The following is a 15,722-nucleotide window of genomic DNA, read 5'->3' on the forward strand; positions in this document are numbered from 1 at the left end:
AAAAAAGTTATGCAGAATGTTACATATTATGTATATTGGAATCGGTGCCACTGTTGCTTCAAGGAAAAATTGGATAGGATTTTATATATATATATATATATATATAGAAGTGGACTTCAAAATTAGAATAAAAGTTGATCTCTAATTTTTATATTAGCAAATCTGTTTACTGTTGAAAGATACTGATTGAAAATACCACTTTGCATATTCTGCATAACTTAAAGTCTTTGGTGAAATCTTTATTGGAAGAAACCGTTACTTGACAAAATACAAAAATTTATAACAATTTGGTAAAAAGTAAAATCAGTCTGATTTGAAGAAAATCATTCCATTATAAAGGTTTCACTTCTTTATATGGATGTTTTAAAATAGATGTAGACACTTGAAATTACTATCATCACGTCTCCAATCACCTAGAATTCTTAGAATTTTTCAATTGCAAAACCAGTTTCAAGTTCGTTCATTTTAATACTCCAGAAGTAATAATTCTACTAATTTTGCTAGACTTTGCTAATAGAGGGATCCCCTCTTTCTGGATGAGAAGTCTCTCCTGGAGCCATAGAAAAAATCGTGGCTTTCCCACAGGTTTTTCAACTGACTGTGAAGCAGTCAGTTGGATTCCTTGGGGACAGGACAGGGGCATTCTCCCCTCCCCTCTTTTTTACTGTGGTGTGGTGATGGTTTTCAGTGTCTTCAGCAGGTAAGGCACTCAATGTTGTTAACATGCCCTTTTTCATTGCCTCAGTATTTTGATATTTTCATTGGCTGTTAAACGTGGAAACTTTTTAACATGCTTTGTCGCATTTATATGCTACAGGTTACAAAGTGAGAGCCTTGTATACACTTCAATACTTAAAAAGTACCCGTACTCAGTACTCAGCCGGCAGCATAATGAAAAGTGGGACTAGACACGGTGTCCATATGGAGAGGAAAAATATACATAGAATATTTTTAACAAAATGTATTCATTGTATAAATGGAATCCTTCTGTAACTTTGGTAACTGCATACTTGTTATTTGGTAATGAACCAGAGGAGGTATAATACTCTAGAATTGTGTAACATTAAAGTGTAAACTTTTGTGTTTAAAGAGAGAGAACATTTTATGGTGTGTACTTTTAAAAAGGAAAGAAAGCTGCATGCAACAGCTTGAAATTGTATATTCAGGTATTAAAGGTGCAATACTGGTTAGGAAAAGCTCAAGGCCTCCCACTGGGGAGCTGCCTTTATTTAATTTTAAAGAAAAAACAAAAGGCCCAGCATATTCCCTCCCCCTGTTTACAGTATGTGAGGCAGTAATATTATACTGCTGTCATCTCTGTTCTCAACTGATATGTCTATAAAGTTGCACCCCCAGTCTGTTGAGCCTTGGTATTTGTTGTAAATTCTCCTTTCACAGCAATTGTTAAACCCATTAGTGCCCTGAAATGTATGGCTTTATGCTGAAGATTGGCTGGATGCGTCCTCTGATGTGTGTTGTAGGCGTTTAATGTGGTTGTCTCCTGCTTGATTATACTGTGACTTGTTAGGAAGCCTCCCTGGGCTCTCCCCTAGGAGAGGTTGAGGGTGCACCTTTATGAACATGGAAAGCAGTTGCCCCAGCTTTGCTGCTCCACTCTACGACCAAGCTCTCCCTGTTTTTCAGCCGATGGGGTGGGTGTTGGGATCTGTTTTCTTCCCCTAATTTGCCAAGTATTGCACTATTAATACCAGCCCCCGACATGAAAGGAACCAACCACACTGGTGTGTACAATCAGACAAGCAAGGTTGTATATAAAGAAAATTTGAGCAAGCTGCCCTGAAGAAAGGCATAGTGACGAGATGAGAGAGATGCATTGTTTGGAGATGTGTTTAGCCAGTGCCCTTCTTCCCCACGAGCCCCCCCAAGGCTCAGAGCGGTACTGGCTTTTAAAGGGAAAGGCCTTCATTTCTTCGTTTATCCCCCCAGCAGCGCTGGAGAGCGAGGTGGCTTCAATAAGCCTGGTGGTAAGTTTTTGAGTATTACCATGGATAGTGTTTAAAAAAAAAATACAGTCAGTTTTTAGAAAACTATAATTTTTTATTAGTTTCATAAGCGGTTTAAAAATGATCTATACAAAGAGACTAATGGGTACTGCCGGCATTGTCTTAGGGGTAATAAGGTTAACCTATGGTTACAAAACAAAGGGTAACTTGAAGTATTGAGCAACTGCTTCTGTAATATGGGGGAGAATCCATTTTTTAAATTTGGTTTGTTTGGAGGAAAATTTTTGACTTAAATTTAACACTAATTTGGCACATAAGCATTGAGAGTGTATTTGGTTAATGGTTTAAAAGCAAACCAGCAAAGAAAAAGCAAAACCCTAGCAAATCTTTCACAAATGTTTAAAGGGGCACTGCTCCATTTTAGCAGTGCGGGTCTTTTTGAATTTAATGAAGCCCCATCAAATGGTGGTATAGTAGATAGCTATGTGTGTTTGTAAGGTTTGTAGCTTGCAAGACGTGCACTAATAGTATCTTATGTGATCTTTCCTGGTTGGCAGGACCCATGGACGAAGGACCAGATCTTGATCTAGGTAATTTTGAACTCTTGAATTTTGTATCTTGCTTTATAAACAAACAGCACAGAAGTTAAGTGTGTGCTGGAGCTCAGCAGCCTGACAGATCGGTGTGATATTTTTGCTGTCGGGAGCAGTTTGGGCTCCCTTTCTCATGAGCGTCTACTCATAATAGCCTTAGACAAAGGAAACCACAAGTTCCAAGGCATTCTTGTTAGTGTGGCTGGTAGTTCTCTTAGCTTTGTGATAATTACCAGTGAGTAGTAGTAACTAGTGGCTTAATTAGTCCATGTAGATACAGGACAATAACTCCCTTCTGTCTTTTTTCTGGAAGGCCCACCTGTAGATCCAGATGAAGACTCTGACAACAGTGCAATTTATGTGCAAGGCTTAAATGACAATGTGACTCTGGATGATCTGGCAGACTTCTTTAAGCAGTGTGGAGTTGTTAAGGTGAGTGAAAGCATAACCATGTGAGCTGACAGATCTTCCAGTCACCAGGCATTTACTTCATAGAGACATAGTTGATGTTGAATGTTTCTGAAGATCTGACTGCTTCTGAAGTTGCCTGGCTTTTCTTAGTGTGTTGTAGTTTGCTCCTTAAAATACAAACAAAAAAAACTTTATGTGGAAAAGAAATGCTAAACATGGTTTGGGTATACTTAACAACTCAGTCCTTTCTTTAATTTGTTTTTAATATTTACTTATTTTTGAGAGAGAGAGCGTGAGCAGAGGAGGGGCAGAGAGAGGGAGGGAGGGAGACACAGAATCCGAAGCAGGCTCAAACCCTTGAACTGAGAGATTGTGACCTGAGCCGAAGTCGGACGCTTTAACTGACTGAACCACCCAGGCGCCGCAACAACTCAGTCCTTTGTTTATTATTGTCAGTTACTTGTAAGAATACTTACATGGACACTACTTTTTGTGAAATACAGAATATAACATAACAGTTTTAAAATAGCGAACATTTAGGGGCGCCTGGGTGGCTCAGTCGGTTAAGCGTCCGACTTCAGCCAGGTCACGATCTCACGGTCTGTGAGTTCGAGCCCCGCGTCAGGCTCTGGGCTGATGGCTCGGAGCCTGGAGCCTGTTTCCGATTCTGTGTCTCCCTCTCTCTCTGCCCCTCCCCTGTTCATGCTCTGTCTCTCTCTGTCCCAAAAATAAATAAAAAACGTTGAAAAAAAAAATTTTAAAAATAAAAAATAAAATAGCGAACATTTATATTTCTTCTTCCCGGTATAAGTAGTAGAGCTTTAAGTGTATGTGGCATATTTCTTTTCCACTTTTATCCCTTGTCAGCACTCCCATCCCAAATCTTACCTCTCCCTTTTTTTTCGTAGACGTATGCTTAGTATTGGAGAATGTTTATTAGATGGTACTGTAAGGCAGCGGTATTCTGGGAATACAGCAGGAATGGGCAGATAGAAACCCTTGGAGTTCATGTATAGTGGGGAACATAGTAAAAAGAAATACAGTATGTTAGATGATGTTATGGAGGAAAAGTAAATACAGCAAGGAGGGCTGGGGTAAAACGAATAGAGCTGTATAGTTCAGAGTTGGGAAGGCTTTTCAGAAAAATGGAGGGAGTAGCAAGGCAGAAGGTCCGAGGAGCTCAAAAAAACTGGTGTGACTAGAAAGTTTTGATCTGAGCTATTGCAGTGGTGGTTGGGTTATTCCTTACATGGGGAAAACTAAGAGACACTAGGGTTTTGAGAAGGGACTGGGGGTCCCCAGGTCAGAAATCCCAAAGTTTGGGAAGGGGCATGTGGTTTGCTCAGTCAGTTAAGCATCAGATGCTTGATTTCAGCTCACGTCACAATCTCCGAGTTCATGGGATCAAGCCCCACATCAGGCTCTGCTGGGGGTGGAGCCTGCTTGCGATTCATATTCTCATATTCTCTCTCTCTCTCTCTCTCTCTCTCTCTCTCTCTCTCTCTCTCTCTCAAAATAAATAAACTTAAAAAAAAATACTAATCTAAGATTTAAAAAATTTTGGGGGGGAGTCTTGTTTGTTTGTAAATACTTCACAAGTTATTCATATATTCTCTAATAGACAGTTGGGTTATTTCTAAGTTTCTGGTCTACAGCCCATGATGCAGTGAACATTCTTGTACACTACTGGGGCACAGTGCACTTACTTGCAGTAGTTAAGTTCTGTAAAGTCACTACAAAATGCTGAATTAATGAATGCTGAACCACTGCTCCTAGGGAAAGTATGTACACAGCTGTATACACACATCTCACATAAATTATAATCATAAATTCTAAAAACAATTCACCCTGAGATTCTGTTTACTCTTACAAAGAGAAAGTGAGGTTCTGAAGTGTTAAAATGACTTGCCTGAGTTGACATTCAAATTCATCTAACCGGCCCCAGGGCCAGAACTTCTTGCACTACACTGCCCTGTCCCCTACAGTCTCCATCCCCTGGTCTTATCAAGAGAGAGCTGGAATGAGGAGGCAGTGTGTCTCTGGAGCTCAGCTGGAACACGTGCATCAGGCAGCATAAATTTTTGTCCCTCTGTGCATGTGTACAGGTAACCACAAAAGTGCTACAAGTACTGGGTTTGGAGTTCTAAATTTTAGCAAGTAGGCAAATTTGCAAATATTGAATCCATGAATAATGAGGATCGACTGTACCCAGGCATAGAATTGCTGGTTCTTAAGGTGTGCATGTTTAACTTCACAAGATAATAGTACAGCTGAGCAACTTCGATTCCGCCAGCATTCCTGATACCACATTCACCACATCCTCACTGCTACTGGGAATCTCCCGAATCTTGAGTTTAAACCAATCTACTTTAAGAAAATGGAAACGTGGTTTTAATTTGACTTGCCCTGGTTGCTAATCATGTTCTAATTGCATGCTATCTTTTGTGAAATGCCTGTTAGTCTTATGCTCATTTTTCATTGGATTGTTATTTGTTGTTCTGCATATAGTTCTTTATATTCTCTGAAGGTTGATCCTTGTCTAATACTGCAGATGTATTCTCCCAGCCTTTAACTCCTTTTCTTGGGATGAATGGAAGCTCTTTGTGTAGTTGAACTTACCAGTCTTGTCCTTACTGGTTTGTGTCTTTCTTTTCGTAAGACCTTGTGTTCTGGCAACATTTATTGAAAGATCTGTCCTTTCCTGGGTGGTATAGACTGTATCAGTCACATAACATATCTTGTATACTTTGGGTTCATTTGTATGCGCCTGTGCTAATGATAGCAGAGCTCATTATTTTTATGCCAAGTCTTGAGATCTGCAAATATCAAGCAGATTCTTCAGTTTTGTTCTTTTTCCTCAGGAATGCTTTGCTATTTACTGCTTGCTCTTCTGTGTACATTTCCATTTAGGAAGTTATTTGAAAACCCCAGTTGGGTATTTATTGAACCTGTAAGACAGTTTGAGGAGAATTGACATTTTTATAATACTGAGTAGTTTTTTCCATGAATATCCTATGCCCTTTTATTTAGGTCTTTAATAAAGACTGTCTCCTTAATAAGGTTTTTGCAAGTCTTTGTTAGTTTTATTTTTAGATTTTTTTTTAGTTAATGGTCATTTTCAAATGATATTTTGTGGTGGTTGTAACTGCATAGAAATAGGGTTGATTCTGGTGGATCTTAACACTTACATAATGAAGATTTCTCTCTACTTGTGATGCATATGGCATGTTGTTTATTTGGGTACATGGGGTTTTTTCCTAGTTTAGAAAGTAGTGTATACTGTGGATTTTGTAAAATAAAGGAGATTTTAAAAATACATAGCCCAAGGGGCGTCTGGGTGGCTCAGTCACTTGAGCATCTGACTCTTGATGTCAGCTCAGGTGATCTTGCCTTCATGAGATTGAGCCTCACGTCGGCTGGCTCCGTGCTGAGTGTGAGCTTGCTCGGGATTCTCTCTCCCTCTCTCTTTGCCCCTCCCCCACTTATACACCCGTGCTGTCTTTCTCAAAATAAATAACCCTTTTAAAAAAACCACACATAGCCCATCATTCATACCGCTATTTCCATGTTTCTTTTCAATCTGTATATGTTATTTATAAAAATATAGGTATCCGTACATAATCTTAAAAAAGTTATCTTTCTTTTAAAAAAAAGAAAGCCTTCTATGTCAATACTCTTAGGTATCACTAGGTGTATAAACAAACATGTATAGATTAGACTTTGATCATACGCACATTTAATGTGGAAAACACATGAAGCCATATTCTTATACAGTGTGGCTCCCGAATACAATCTCATTGCATCTGGTGTTCACCTGAAAAGCTAGTGATGTGTTCTAGCTCTGGAGGAAAAATTGGCTGTTAGACGTAATCAAGAATGCTTCTAGCACACTCAGTCCTGTACTGATTTAAGGATGATTTTTCCTTAAGTGAGACATGGCTTATGTGATGGCATCAAAGCCTGACTGTCACATTATAAGAGGTGGCTGCTCTGACCAGGTGCCTGTTAGTATGGACACACAAAATGTCGGGCAGGTGCAAGGACACCAGCAGAATGACAACTAGGGAAGGAACGGAACCTATATTATTCACTGACACACTTCAGAACTTAAGGCATGTTTTGGTTTTCATGATCCCTACACCTAAGGGGAAAAAAATCACCTAAGTGTATATGTTATGGCAATTTAGATCAGTCACCCATAATTGCACTACTCAGGAGATAAACTAACATCCTACTAAATGTGCATGTGTGTGGAAAAATTACTGCTTTGGGCGATCCAAGGGCTTATCTAAATTTTGCATGGGCTTTATTTCCCCCAAAAGAAGCCTAACTGTGCTATTTTGTGCCTAGATGAACAAGAGAACCGGACAACCCATGATCCATATCTACTTGGACAAGGAAACAGGAAAGCCCAAAGGCGATGCTACAGTGTCCTATGAAGACCCACCAACTGCCAAGGCGGCCGTCGAGTGGTTTGATGGTAGGAGCCTAGAGTCAACAGGGGGTGCTCACTGGCATTCTTAACTCCACCTGCCCTGGGGCACACTGAAGGTCTTAGAGTAGATGTGTGTATCAGCCTGCAGGTGAAGCAAGGGTCTTGCTGATGTATGTTAGAATATTGTTCTCTGAAGTAATTTTAGGGACAAGGATCCGTTCTCCCTCTGCGTGACTAGAAGGCATGGCGGGAAGGAGGAACTAGAGAGCCATAGGAGCCAGAAGACCCTCTGTCTGTGCTAGAGGAGCACTGGATGGCTGTTGGGAAGCTACATGCCTGGCTCCCTTCTGCCATGGGAGGGCCCAGTTGCTGGCCCTGGATTAGGAGATTCTTTATTTTGAGTCGTCATTACTCCAAATCCACCTTGCTTAAAGTTGTAGATGCTTCTCTAAGCACGGGTATCAGGAGGTACAGACAACCACACAGAAATCCAGTATACATTTCAATATATACATTTGGCCTTTGGCGTTGGTTCTGGAGTTTTCACTGCAGACAAAAACAACTTGAAAGTGCCAGAGGACAGCTCCTGGGTCTTCTCTCTTCGCCACTTTCATGCACTTGTCCCTACTTCTCACCCTTTTCTGGGCACAGGTGCCAGTGCACTTCGTTTTCCCCTGGCTTGGGGTACAGAGGTTTATGAGGTCGCTTTTGAAGGTGTTTATGGCCTTGCCAGTGACGATCTTAGGGCAGAGTGTGGGTGGAGCACGTGTGCTGCGCTGGGGTTGAGGGGATGAGTGTGGTGGTGGTGGATTGTGAGCAAGGAGTGCTCTAGCCTCGCCTAATCCCCCAAGGAGGGAAGAGTTGGGGATAACTGGTACTCTGTTCTCTTATTCCAGGGAAAGATTTTCAAGGGAGCAAACTTAAGGTTTCTCTTGCTCGGAAGAAGCCTCCAATGAACAGCATGCGGGGTGGTATGCCTCCCCGTGAGGGCCGAGGGATGCCGCCACCGCTCCGTGGAGGTATTTACCGGACACCTTCCCTGAGCTGCTTCTGTGTTGCTTTGGGCATTTTATGGCACACTTGTCTTTGAGAAACTTGATTTCTAGAATGTAAACAAGCCCGTTAGAAATAGTAAGAAGGTGTGTAGAATTAATACTGAACCACTAAATGCCAACAGCAAAAGTTTGCAGGAATGAAAGGAAGAGACGAACGGGTTTCTTGGCCGGATGGGTGGGGGGGTGCTGGCGTGCCTGGGAACCACTGCCTGGCTATCAACCCTGGGCTGCCATTTATTTATATTTATTTTGCTTGGGTCTCTTCATCTGCGTGAAATGCCTGTTCTTGTGCAGTTTGTGGGAGCTAACTGAAATAATGTGCGTGGAAGGCACAGGGCTGGGCCCTCGTGTCTGGGGCCGATGATGGGACAGTTGACAGCTGTGCTCTCTGCGAATGCCTTTAATGCTAGGGTGTTCCCTGCAGCAAATCTAGTGCTGTGGAGAGGTGACTGGCTCTTTTCTTATTGCAGGTCCAGGGGGCCCAGGAGGTCCTGGGGGCCCCATGGGTCGCATGGGAGGCCGTGGAGGAGACAGAGGTGGCTTTCCCCCAAGAGGGCCCCGGGGTTCCCGGGGGAACCCATCCGGAGGAGGAAACGTCCAGCACCGAGCTGGAGACTGGCAGTGCCCCAATCCGTATGTACTTCTCTTGACAAACTAACAGTCTGCACTAGTGAAGTCACATCTTACCCATTCCCACTGTGGAGAGGAGGGCCACTGGATGGTTTTTGTCTAGATGGTTTTGTAATGAGGACCCAGATTGCTCTGTGGTGGGGTGGATGGGGGGGCCTTCTGAAGGAAGTCATGGTTCCAGTGGACTCCTGGGGTCCACGTGTGTGTGGTTTTGCATACATTTTCTGGATCATACCTCAGTCCTTTGGGTGCCTTGCTGCCTGAGGTGGTGGCTCTAAAGCCAGTTTCTGTCGACAGACCCTCTTAATGGTGTTTGACACAGACCCCAGTATATTTATGCTGGTGGAAATACAGTGAGTGCCTTTGCTTAACTTCCTTAGTTCAGTTGGTGATTTCTGTTGTGATATAATTTTATGCAGGGGGTGTGGAAACCAGAACTTCGCCTGGAGAACAGAATGCAACCAGTGTAAGGCCCCGAAGCCTGAAGGCTTCCTTCCACCACCCTTTCCACCCCCGGGTAGGTATAGGTTTTGGGAGCATCCCCTCAGCTTCTTCGTACTATAAACCTCTCTTGTTAACTTGGTGGACTTGGTAAAGTCCTGCTGCTGACAGCCAAGCTGATGGTTGCAGTAAGTGCAGTCTTGGCAATGGGGTCCTCGAGTCCTAAATAAAGTATGGCCCAGATATTCAGATCAAGTAAAGTATCTGCTTTGTTTCTGTTCTGGGAGGAGGTCGCAGATCCTGAGCAGCCTCTGAGGCATGTCCATAGCAGCCTCTGTCCTGTCTTGCTGCTGATCTGTCCTTTTCCTTATTTTAGGTGGTGACCGTGGCAGAGGTGGCCCTGGTGGCATGCGAGGAGGAAGAGGCGGCCTCATGGACCGCGGTGGTCCTGGTGGAATGTTCAGAGGTGGCCGTGGTGGAGACAGAGGTGGCTTCCGTGGTGGCCGGGGCATGGACCGAGGTGGCTTTGGTGGAGGAAGACGAGGTGGCCCCGGTGGGCCCCCTGGGCCTTTGATGGAACAGATGGGAGGCAGAAGAGGCGGGCGTGGAGGCCCCGGGAAAATGGATAAGTATGTGATGGTGAAAACCAGCTGCGGCTACCGGGCGCGTCGGGGCCACAGCCCCTTCCTGTCCGACTAGAGTGGGTCCGGCTCCAGTGGGAGGGGGTGGGAAGCTCCCTCTCATTCCCCCTCCTTTAACTCATCACCCCTTTCCACCTTGCAGAGGCGAGCACCGTCAGGAACGCAGAGACCGGCCCTACTAGACGCAGAGACCCCGCAGAGCTGCATTGACTACCAGATTTATTTTTTAAACCAGAAAATGTTTTAAATTTATAATTCCATATTTATAATGTTGGCCACAACATTATGATTATTCCTTGTCTGTACTTTAGTATTTTTCACCATTTGTGAAGAAACATTAAAACAAGTTAAATGGTAGTGTGCCGAGTTTTTTTTCCTTCTTTTAAAGATGGTTGTTTAACTAAGACTAAACAATGGGAACCCCTTGTGAGCATGCTCAGTATCATTGTGGAGAACCAAGAGGGCCTCTAACTGTAACAATGTTCATGGTTGTGATGTTTTTGTTTTTTGTTTTTTTTTTTTTTTTTAAATAAAATTCCAAATGTTTATAAACAGTCATCCTTCTCGGCCTCTGTTCCACAGTCGCTGCTTTGTCTCCTTGGAGTGCGCCCCGACCCGCCAGATAACCGCTCCTTCAGGTGTCCTGTGAGGGAAAACCTGGTCGGGACGTGAAAACAAAGAACGGTGCCGTGTCAGTCATGGTGCCGTCAGCACGGAGCCAAGGTGTCACTCTGACCCTGAGCTGTATCTGCAGATGGGGACATCTAGCCCGGGTCCGTCTGATTTGTAGGGAGGAGCGCTGTGTCAGGGCCCGGTGCTATGTTTAGGCGTGTCCCCTTTGGTCACACGGACACGGGTGACTGCCGCTTCCAGGCTGTGTCCTGGCTTAGTGGCATTCTGAGTCAGGCTCCACATGCTTCAGAATGAAGGTCTGTTTCAGTGACTGCTAACAGGGGAACCATTTTATTTTTACTTCCTCCTCCATGATGGGACACTTCCTTGATGTTACAGGGTCGGGGTTCGAGAACTTGGTAAATAGAGGCCACTGTTCAGCTCTCCCCGGTTGGTTGTGCAACATCAGAGGCCAGGCCTTTTTCCCGTGGGCGTGTTTCTGAAATTGTTAGGGAGAAGAGCCCCAGACCCTTCGCCTCCATGTCTTTTTGGTCAGTCTTGTCTCTTCTTGGACTTACATGAAGAGAAAGGTCCAGGCCAGATTTAAGTCTGGATTTCTTCCTGCGTGTAGGTGATTTCAGGCATTCGGAGATTGAGGCTCTGATGTGCCTACCTGGGATGAGGTTTTCCAAGTAAGCAACTGTGTGTAATCCAGTCTACGAATAAGTTAATCACCAGATGCACTGGAAAGAAATGCAGGCCTTAACATACCAAGTCAAAAAAGACCAACTAGGGGCGCCTGGATGGCTCAGTCGGCTGAGTGTCCAACTTCAGCTCAGGTCCTGATCTCAAAATTTGTGGGTTTGAGCCTTGCATCGGGCTTTGCGCTGACAGAGTGGAGCCTGCTTTGGATTCTGTCCCTCTTTCTCTGCCCCTGCCTTCCTCCTTGTGCTCTCTCTAAAATAAACATTAAAAAAAAAGACCAGCTAGGGCAGGGCTGCGCACATAGTCCTGATTGACCTCTGTGGGGAGGCCTTCTGGAAATGGGATGTTGAAAACTAGGACTCCTGGCTCTGAAGTACCCTGCATATAATATGCTCAGTGAGCTCGAGTCCTGTGTAACTCCTACTTACTCCCAAGAATAACATCGCCAGCTTTTCTCTTAGCATTTATGTTATTCCGTATTTCAAAAGTTAACATGTATGAAATTTTTACTCTGGTTTTTTGGAGCTAAAAAAAAAAGGGGGGGGGGGGTGTTTGGCCCCTGGGTGGCTTGGTCAATTAAGTGCCTGACTTGATTTTGGATAAACTTTAAAAAAATATTTAAAAAACCAGCTAGTGTCTGAAGCATCAAGGAGAGATTGCCACCTTTGCTAGGGGCAGGCATAAGAATTTGGAATAAATTATTTCCCCTCCATCCCCTGCCCAATGAGAGCAAGACCTTGGGAAACCTTTGAGGACCTCATACGCCCCTCACTGCTCACAGGACTCGCCTGTGCTCCTCAGGGGCAGACGGGGACAGGTCCTCTGCACTTTCCCAGCCCACCTGGGCATACATTCAACATCTCTGTGGCTTTGTCTTTTAACGTTACCTGGTCATTTCTCATGAATAGGCATTGCTTTTCCCATCTTTGGGAAACCTCTCATCAGCCCCTCTAGATACCAAGCCACTTTTCTATTCCCCTAGTGCCTACCTCCTCTCCCTTTCTAGAACCCACTTCCAATCAGTCGTCTGTTTCTACGGATACCATAGTTCTCAAAGTCCCCAATGACCACAGTAGTTCCAAGTCAATGCTTCTCTCTCAGTCCTCTGATGGTTGCTGCCCCTCCTCCTCTTCTGACCTCTCAACCTCAACCAAGGAAGGCCTTCTCACCGCCTGGCTGATCTCCCAGGCGCCAGCTCCTGGGTGTCTGACGGGCTTATACAGCAGGGCGGGAACCAGCTGCTCCCTCTGCCTCAGCTCATCCAGAACCTCACGGTCCTCCTTGCCTCCTAAGTTGTCTCATGTTGCCCCAGCCGCGACCCAGCCCAGCAGGCTCTCTTCCAAGTACAGGGCAGTATAAACCACCCAGGCCTCCCACCTCAAGTTTGTTGCCTCTCACTGAGCTCCCCGCTTCCCTCGGCTCCTCCAGCCCTTGCCCCACAGAGGCCAGAGTGACTTCCTGACACTTTAAGTCCCTGCAATTCTAGAAACTCTCCAAGGGCTTCCACTGCACTTGCTGTGACCCACAAGGCCCTACTCCATCTGGCCCCAGAGGCCCCTGTGACCTCAGCGGCCCCGCTCAGGCTTGCTCGCTGCGGTCCAGCCACACAGACCAGTGCTCCTCCTCCAAGGGGCTCAGGAGGCTCCCGCCTCAGCCTTGGCAGGTGTCTGAAGCATCAGAGCCAGGGTGCACACCCTGAGGCCCAAACAACCATGATATGCCCGGCCTTGGGCATCGTGCCAAGCACCACCTCACCATGTTTACTTCCTAAGAAGTCTGGGGTAGGAGTCTCCCGGGTGAGGAGACGGGACTTGCCAGCGGCGGTCTACAGAGCCCCACACACAGGCGTCTCGTGTCCGAAAGGCTGGGTGCTCCGGCAGCAACGGATGTGGGTTAGCCACCCCCGTGGCCTGCAGCCGGAGCTAAGGCACAACAAGCAGTCCTCACGGGGACCTGCTGCACAGAAGCCCATCACATGCGATCAGCTCCTGCCTGGAGCTTGAAGCTGCCCCAGGAATCACTCGTGTCCCTGCCTAGAGAGGGGCTTGTCACTAGCACTAAATAGCCCTGTAAGAGGTATTGACGTCCCAGGTGCCTAGGCCTTGGAGCGGAAGTGTTCATGTCAGAAGGGCCGAGATTTCTCTTAGCCAAAAGAAACGTCTGGACTGCACCGGCCCCAGAGGACCTCAGACAGCATGAGTTCCAAGCCCTGTCTCAAAGGGCTGTACAAAGCTGCTCAGTGCCCTTGGAAGTGGAAGAGGATGGAAAGCAGGGGCAGTGGTAGCCAGGAGCAGGGGAGGTGGGAGGAAGAAGTCTCAGAAAAAAGTCCTGGTCAGGTTCCACACCCTGCCCCAAACTCTCCAAGAGCTCTTGGTCAGTCACACTTGGAATAAAAATTTCCATCGCAGCCTCATGGTTCCACTAGGCCACACTCCACAGTCCTGGGCAAAGGTTGAGGAGTCAGTGGGGAGACCTGTCTATGCCCCGCACATGAACAGGCTGCAGGCAGTGGCTCACCTGCTCCACGGGAGGGAACGTCGGGCTCCAGGGCTACAGCTGCTGTGGGGCCAAGGACAGTGCAGTGACGAGAGCCAAGCCCCCAGACACCGGGGCCAAGAGCTGGCTCACTGAGACAGAGCTGCCGGGCACAGGGCAGGCAATGAGCAGCATAATGGAGGCAAGGTTGGAAAGCAGGCCCTCTGGGGCTTTCTGGTTTCTCTCATGGAGGGCACGGGAGGCAGCTCAGGGTCACTTGTCCCACAGCCGGGACAGGAGCAAGCAGTCAATCATGGTTGGATCCACATCAGGACAGAGCAGCCTCAGGACCCCTGAGGGTCACTCAGCCAGGCTGTGCTCACAGGCTCAATCTAGCCTGCAGAGCTTTGAGTAGACCCAACCAGCCCCTGAGCTGCCTGGTACCAGGGCTGAGTCCCGCCAGTGAGGGTTTTGCTTGAATACTCCCTGGCCATCATCTGACCTCCATCTGCAACCAAGGCCAAGAGCACTATCCCCTGGCACCCAGCAGTGAAGGCAAGAAATCTGGCCATGTGCCCACTGGCCACAGGCAAGACCATGCCTGCACTGGGGGCACAGCAATCTATACCCCAGAGTGGCTTCCGGGGTCTGTGGGAATGGGTCCAGGACATAGCCCAAACCATAGCCCAAACCTCCTGTCCCTCCAGCAGTTCCTATGACTTCCCTTGGTCCTGCAAGGAACAGGAGAGGCCACCACACAACAGAGGGGGTTAAAGCCAAGGTCCTCCATGGCCTGGGCCAGGAGTCTGGCCATGCCAGTCAGCCCTACACTTGCTGCCTGTCCTGTAATCAGACTGTTGGAGCCTGTGGTCTGGAGTGGGCCTCTGGGCTCAGGGTATGGGAGACAGGGAGAAGCAAGCCCCCGCCCCCATCCCCTCCTCCTCAGAGGAGTAGCAGACATATGCCCTGACTGCTAACTAATGATACCATTTTCACAACTCTATGATCTGACTACTACTGTTGTCCCATTTTACAGATAGTATCACTGAGGCTCAGAGAGCTTAACTATCTCACCCAGTGACCAAGAGCAGGGCCCAGGTTCAATCTAACCTCTCTTATGTCCAGATCCCTGTAGTTCAGCAAGGTAGATAATAAGCAGGAATCAAATTCCTACACAGCTACCTACTGACCACACACATCCCTTGTCCTCTCTGGGCCTCAGTTTCCTCAAATTATAAGATGAGAACACATAAAAGCATCATACCACATAGGATGATTTTGAGGACCAAATTACTTAGTTTCCATATCTTGATCTTCCACCCTGATCCCTGAGTTCCCCTGCCCCATCTCCAGCAGCCTCTCCTCCCCAGGTATCAGCAGTCCCAGACTGAGGAGCTATTCCTGACTTTGTCCTCACATTCACACCCAACTCACCAGCACATCCCACCCGGCTTTCCCCTCAAATACAGCCAGGAGGCACCATACTCCACCACCCTCACTGGCACCACCTGGTCTCCTCTGGGGTTCCTGCCTGCCCACTACAGCAACCACAGAGTACCTGTTAAGACCTAAGTCAGGTCACACCCCTCCCCTGCTCTAAATCCCTCCATGGCTCCCATGTCCTTGCCGAGAGGCATGGCCCGCAAAGCCCCAATCAATCTACCCCCAATCTCTTTATCTTCATCCCTACCTTCACCCTAGCCTCACAGGCCTCCTAACTCTTTCTTGAACACACCAATCACACGCCCACCTCAGGACCT

At 46.6% G+C, this 15,722-nt stretch overlaps 1 protein-coding gene across 10 annotated transcripts in view; it reads left to right on the forward strand.

The window, feature by feature from the left end:
- The window catches only part of EWSR1 (EWS RNA binding protein 1), a 27,292-nt gene extending 16,765 nt beyond the window's left edge, over window positions 1-10,527 (forward strand). For 8 of the 10 annotated variants that reach the window (XM_058693162.1, XM_058693170.1, XM_058693167.1 and 5 more), the window contains 9 exons: window positions 1,951-1,985; window positions 2,522-2,554; window positions 2,871-2,989; window positions 7,319-7,448; window positions 8,300-8,422; window positions 8,929-9,091; window positions 9,508-9,605; window positions 9,906-10,158; window positions 10,313-10,527. In XM_058693162.1, coding sequence (XP_058549145.1) covers window positions 1,951-1,985; window positions 2,522-2,554; window positions 2,871-2,989; window positions 7,319-7,448; window positions 8,300-8,422; window positions 8,929-9,091; window positions 9,508-9,605; window positions 9,906-10,158; window positions 10,313-10,352 — 994 coding nt within the window. In that variant the 3' untranslated portion in view covers window positions 10,353-10,527. Of the gene's footprint in view, window positions 1-817; window positions 1,710-1,950; window positions 1,986-2,521; window positions 2,555-2,870; window positions 2,990-7,318; window positions 7,449-8,299; window positions 8,423-8,928; window positions 9,092-9,507; window positions 9,606-9,905; window positions 10,159-10,312 lie in introns of those variants that run through there. The other 2 variants (XM_058693169.1, XM_058693171.1) reach the window with 2 other exon arrangements.
- Window positions 10,528-15,722: the final 5,195 nt, after the last annotated feature.

Source organism: Neofelis nebulosa, chromosome 11, assembly GCF_028018385.1.
Source record: "Neofelis nebulosa isolate mNeoNeb1 chromosome 11, mNeoNeb1.pri, whole genome shotgun sequence".
NCBI classification, from domain to species: domain Eukaryota; kingdom Metazoa; phylum Chordata; class Mammalia; order Carnivora; family Felidae; genus Neofelis; species Neofelis nebulosa.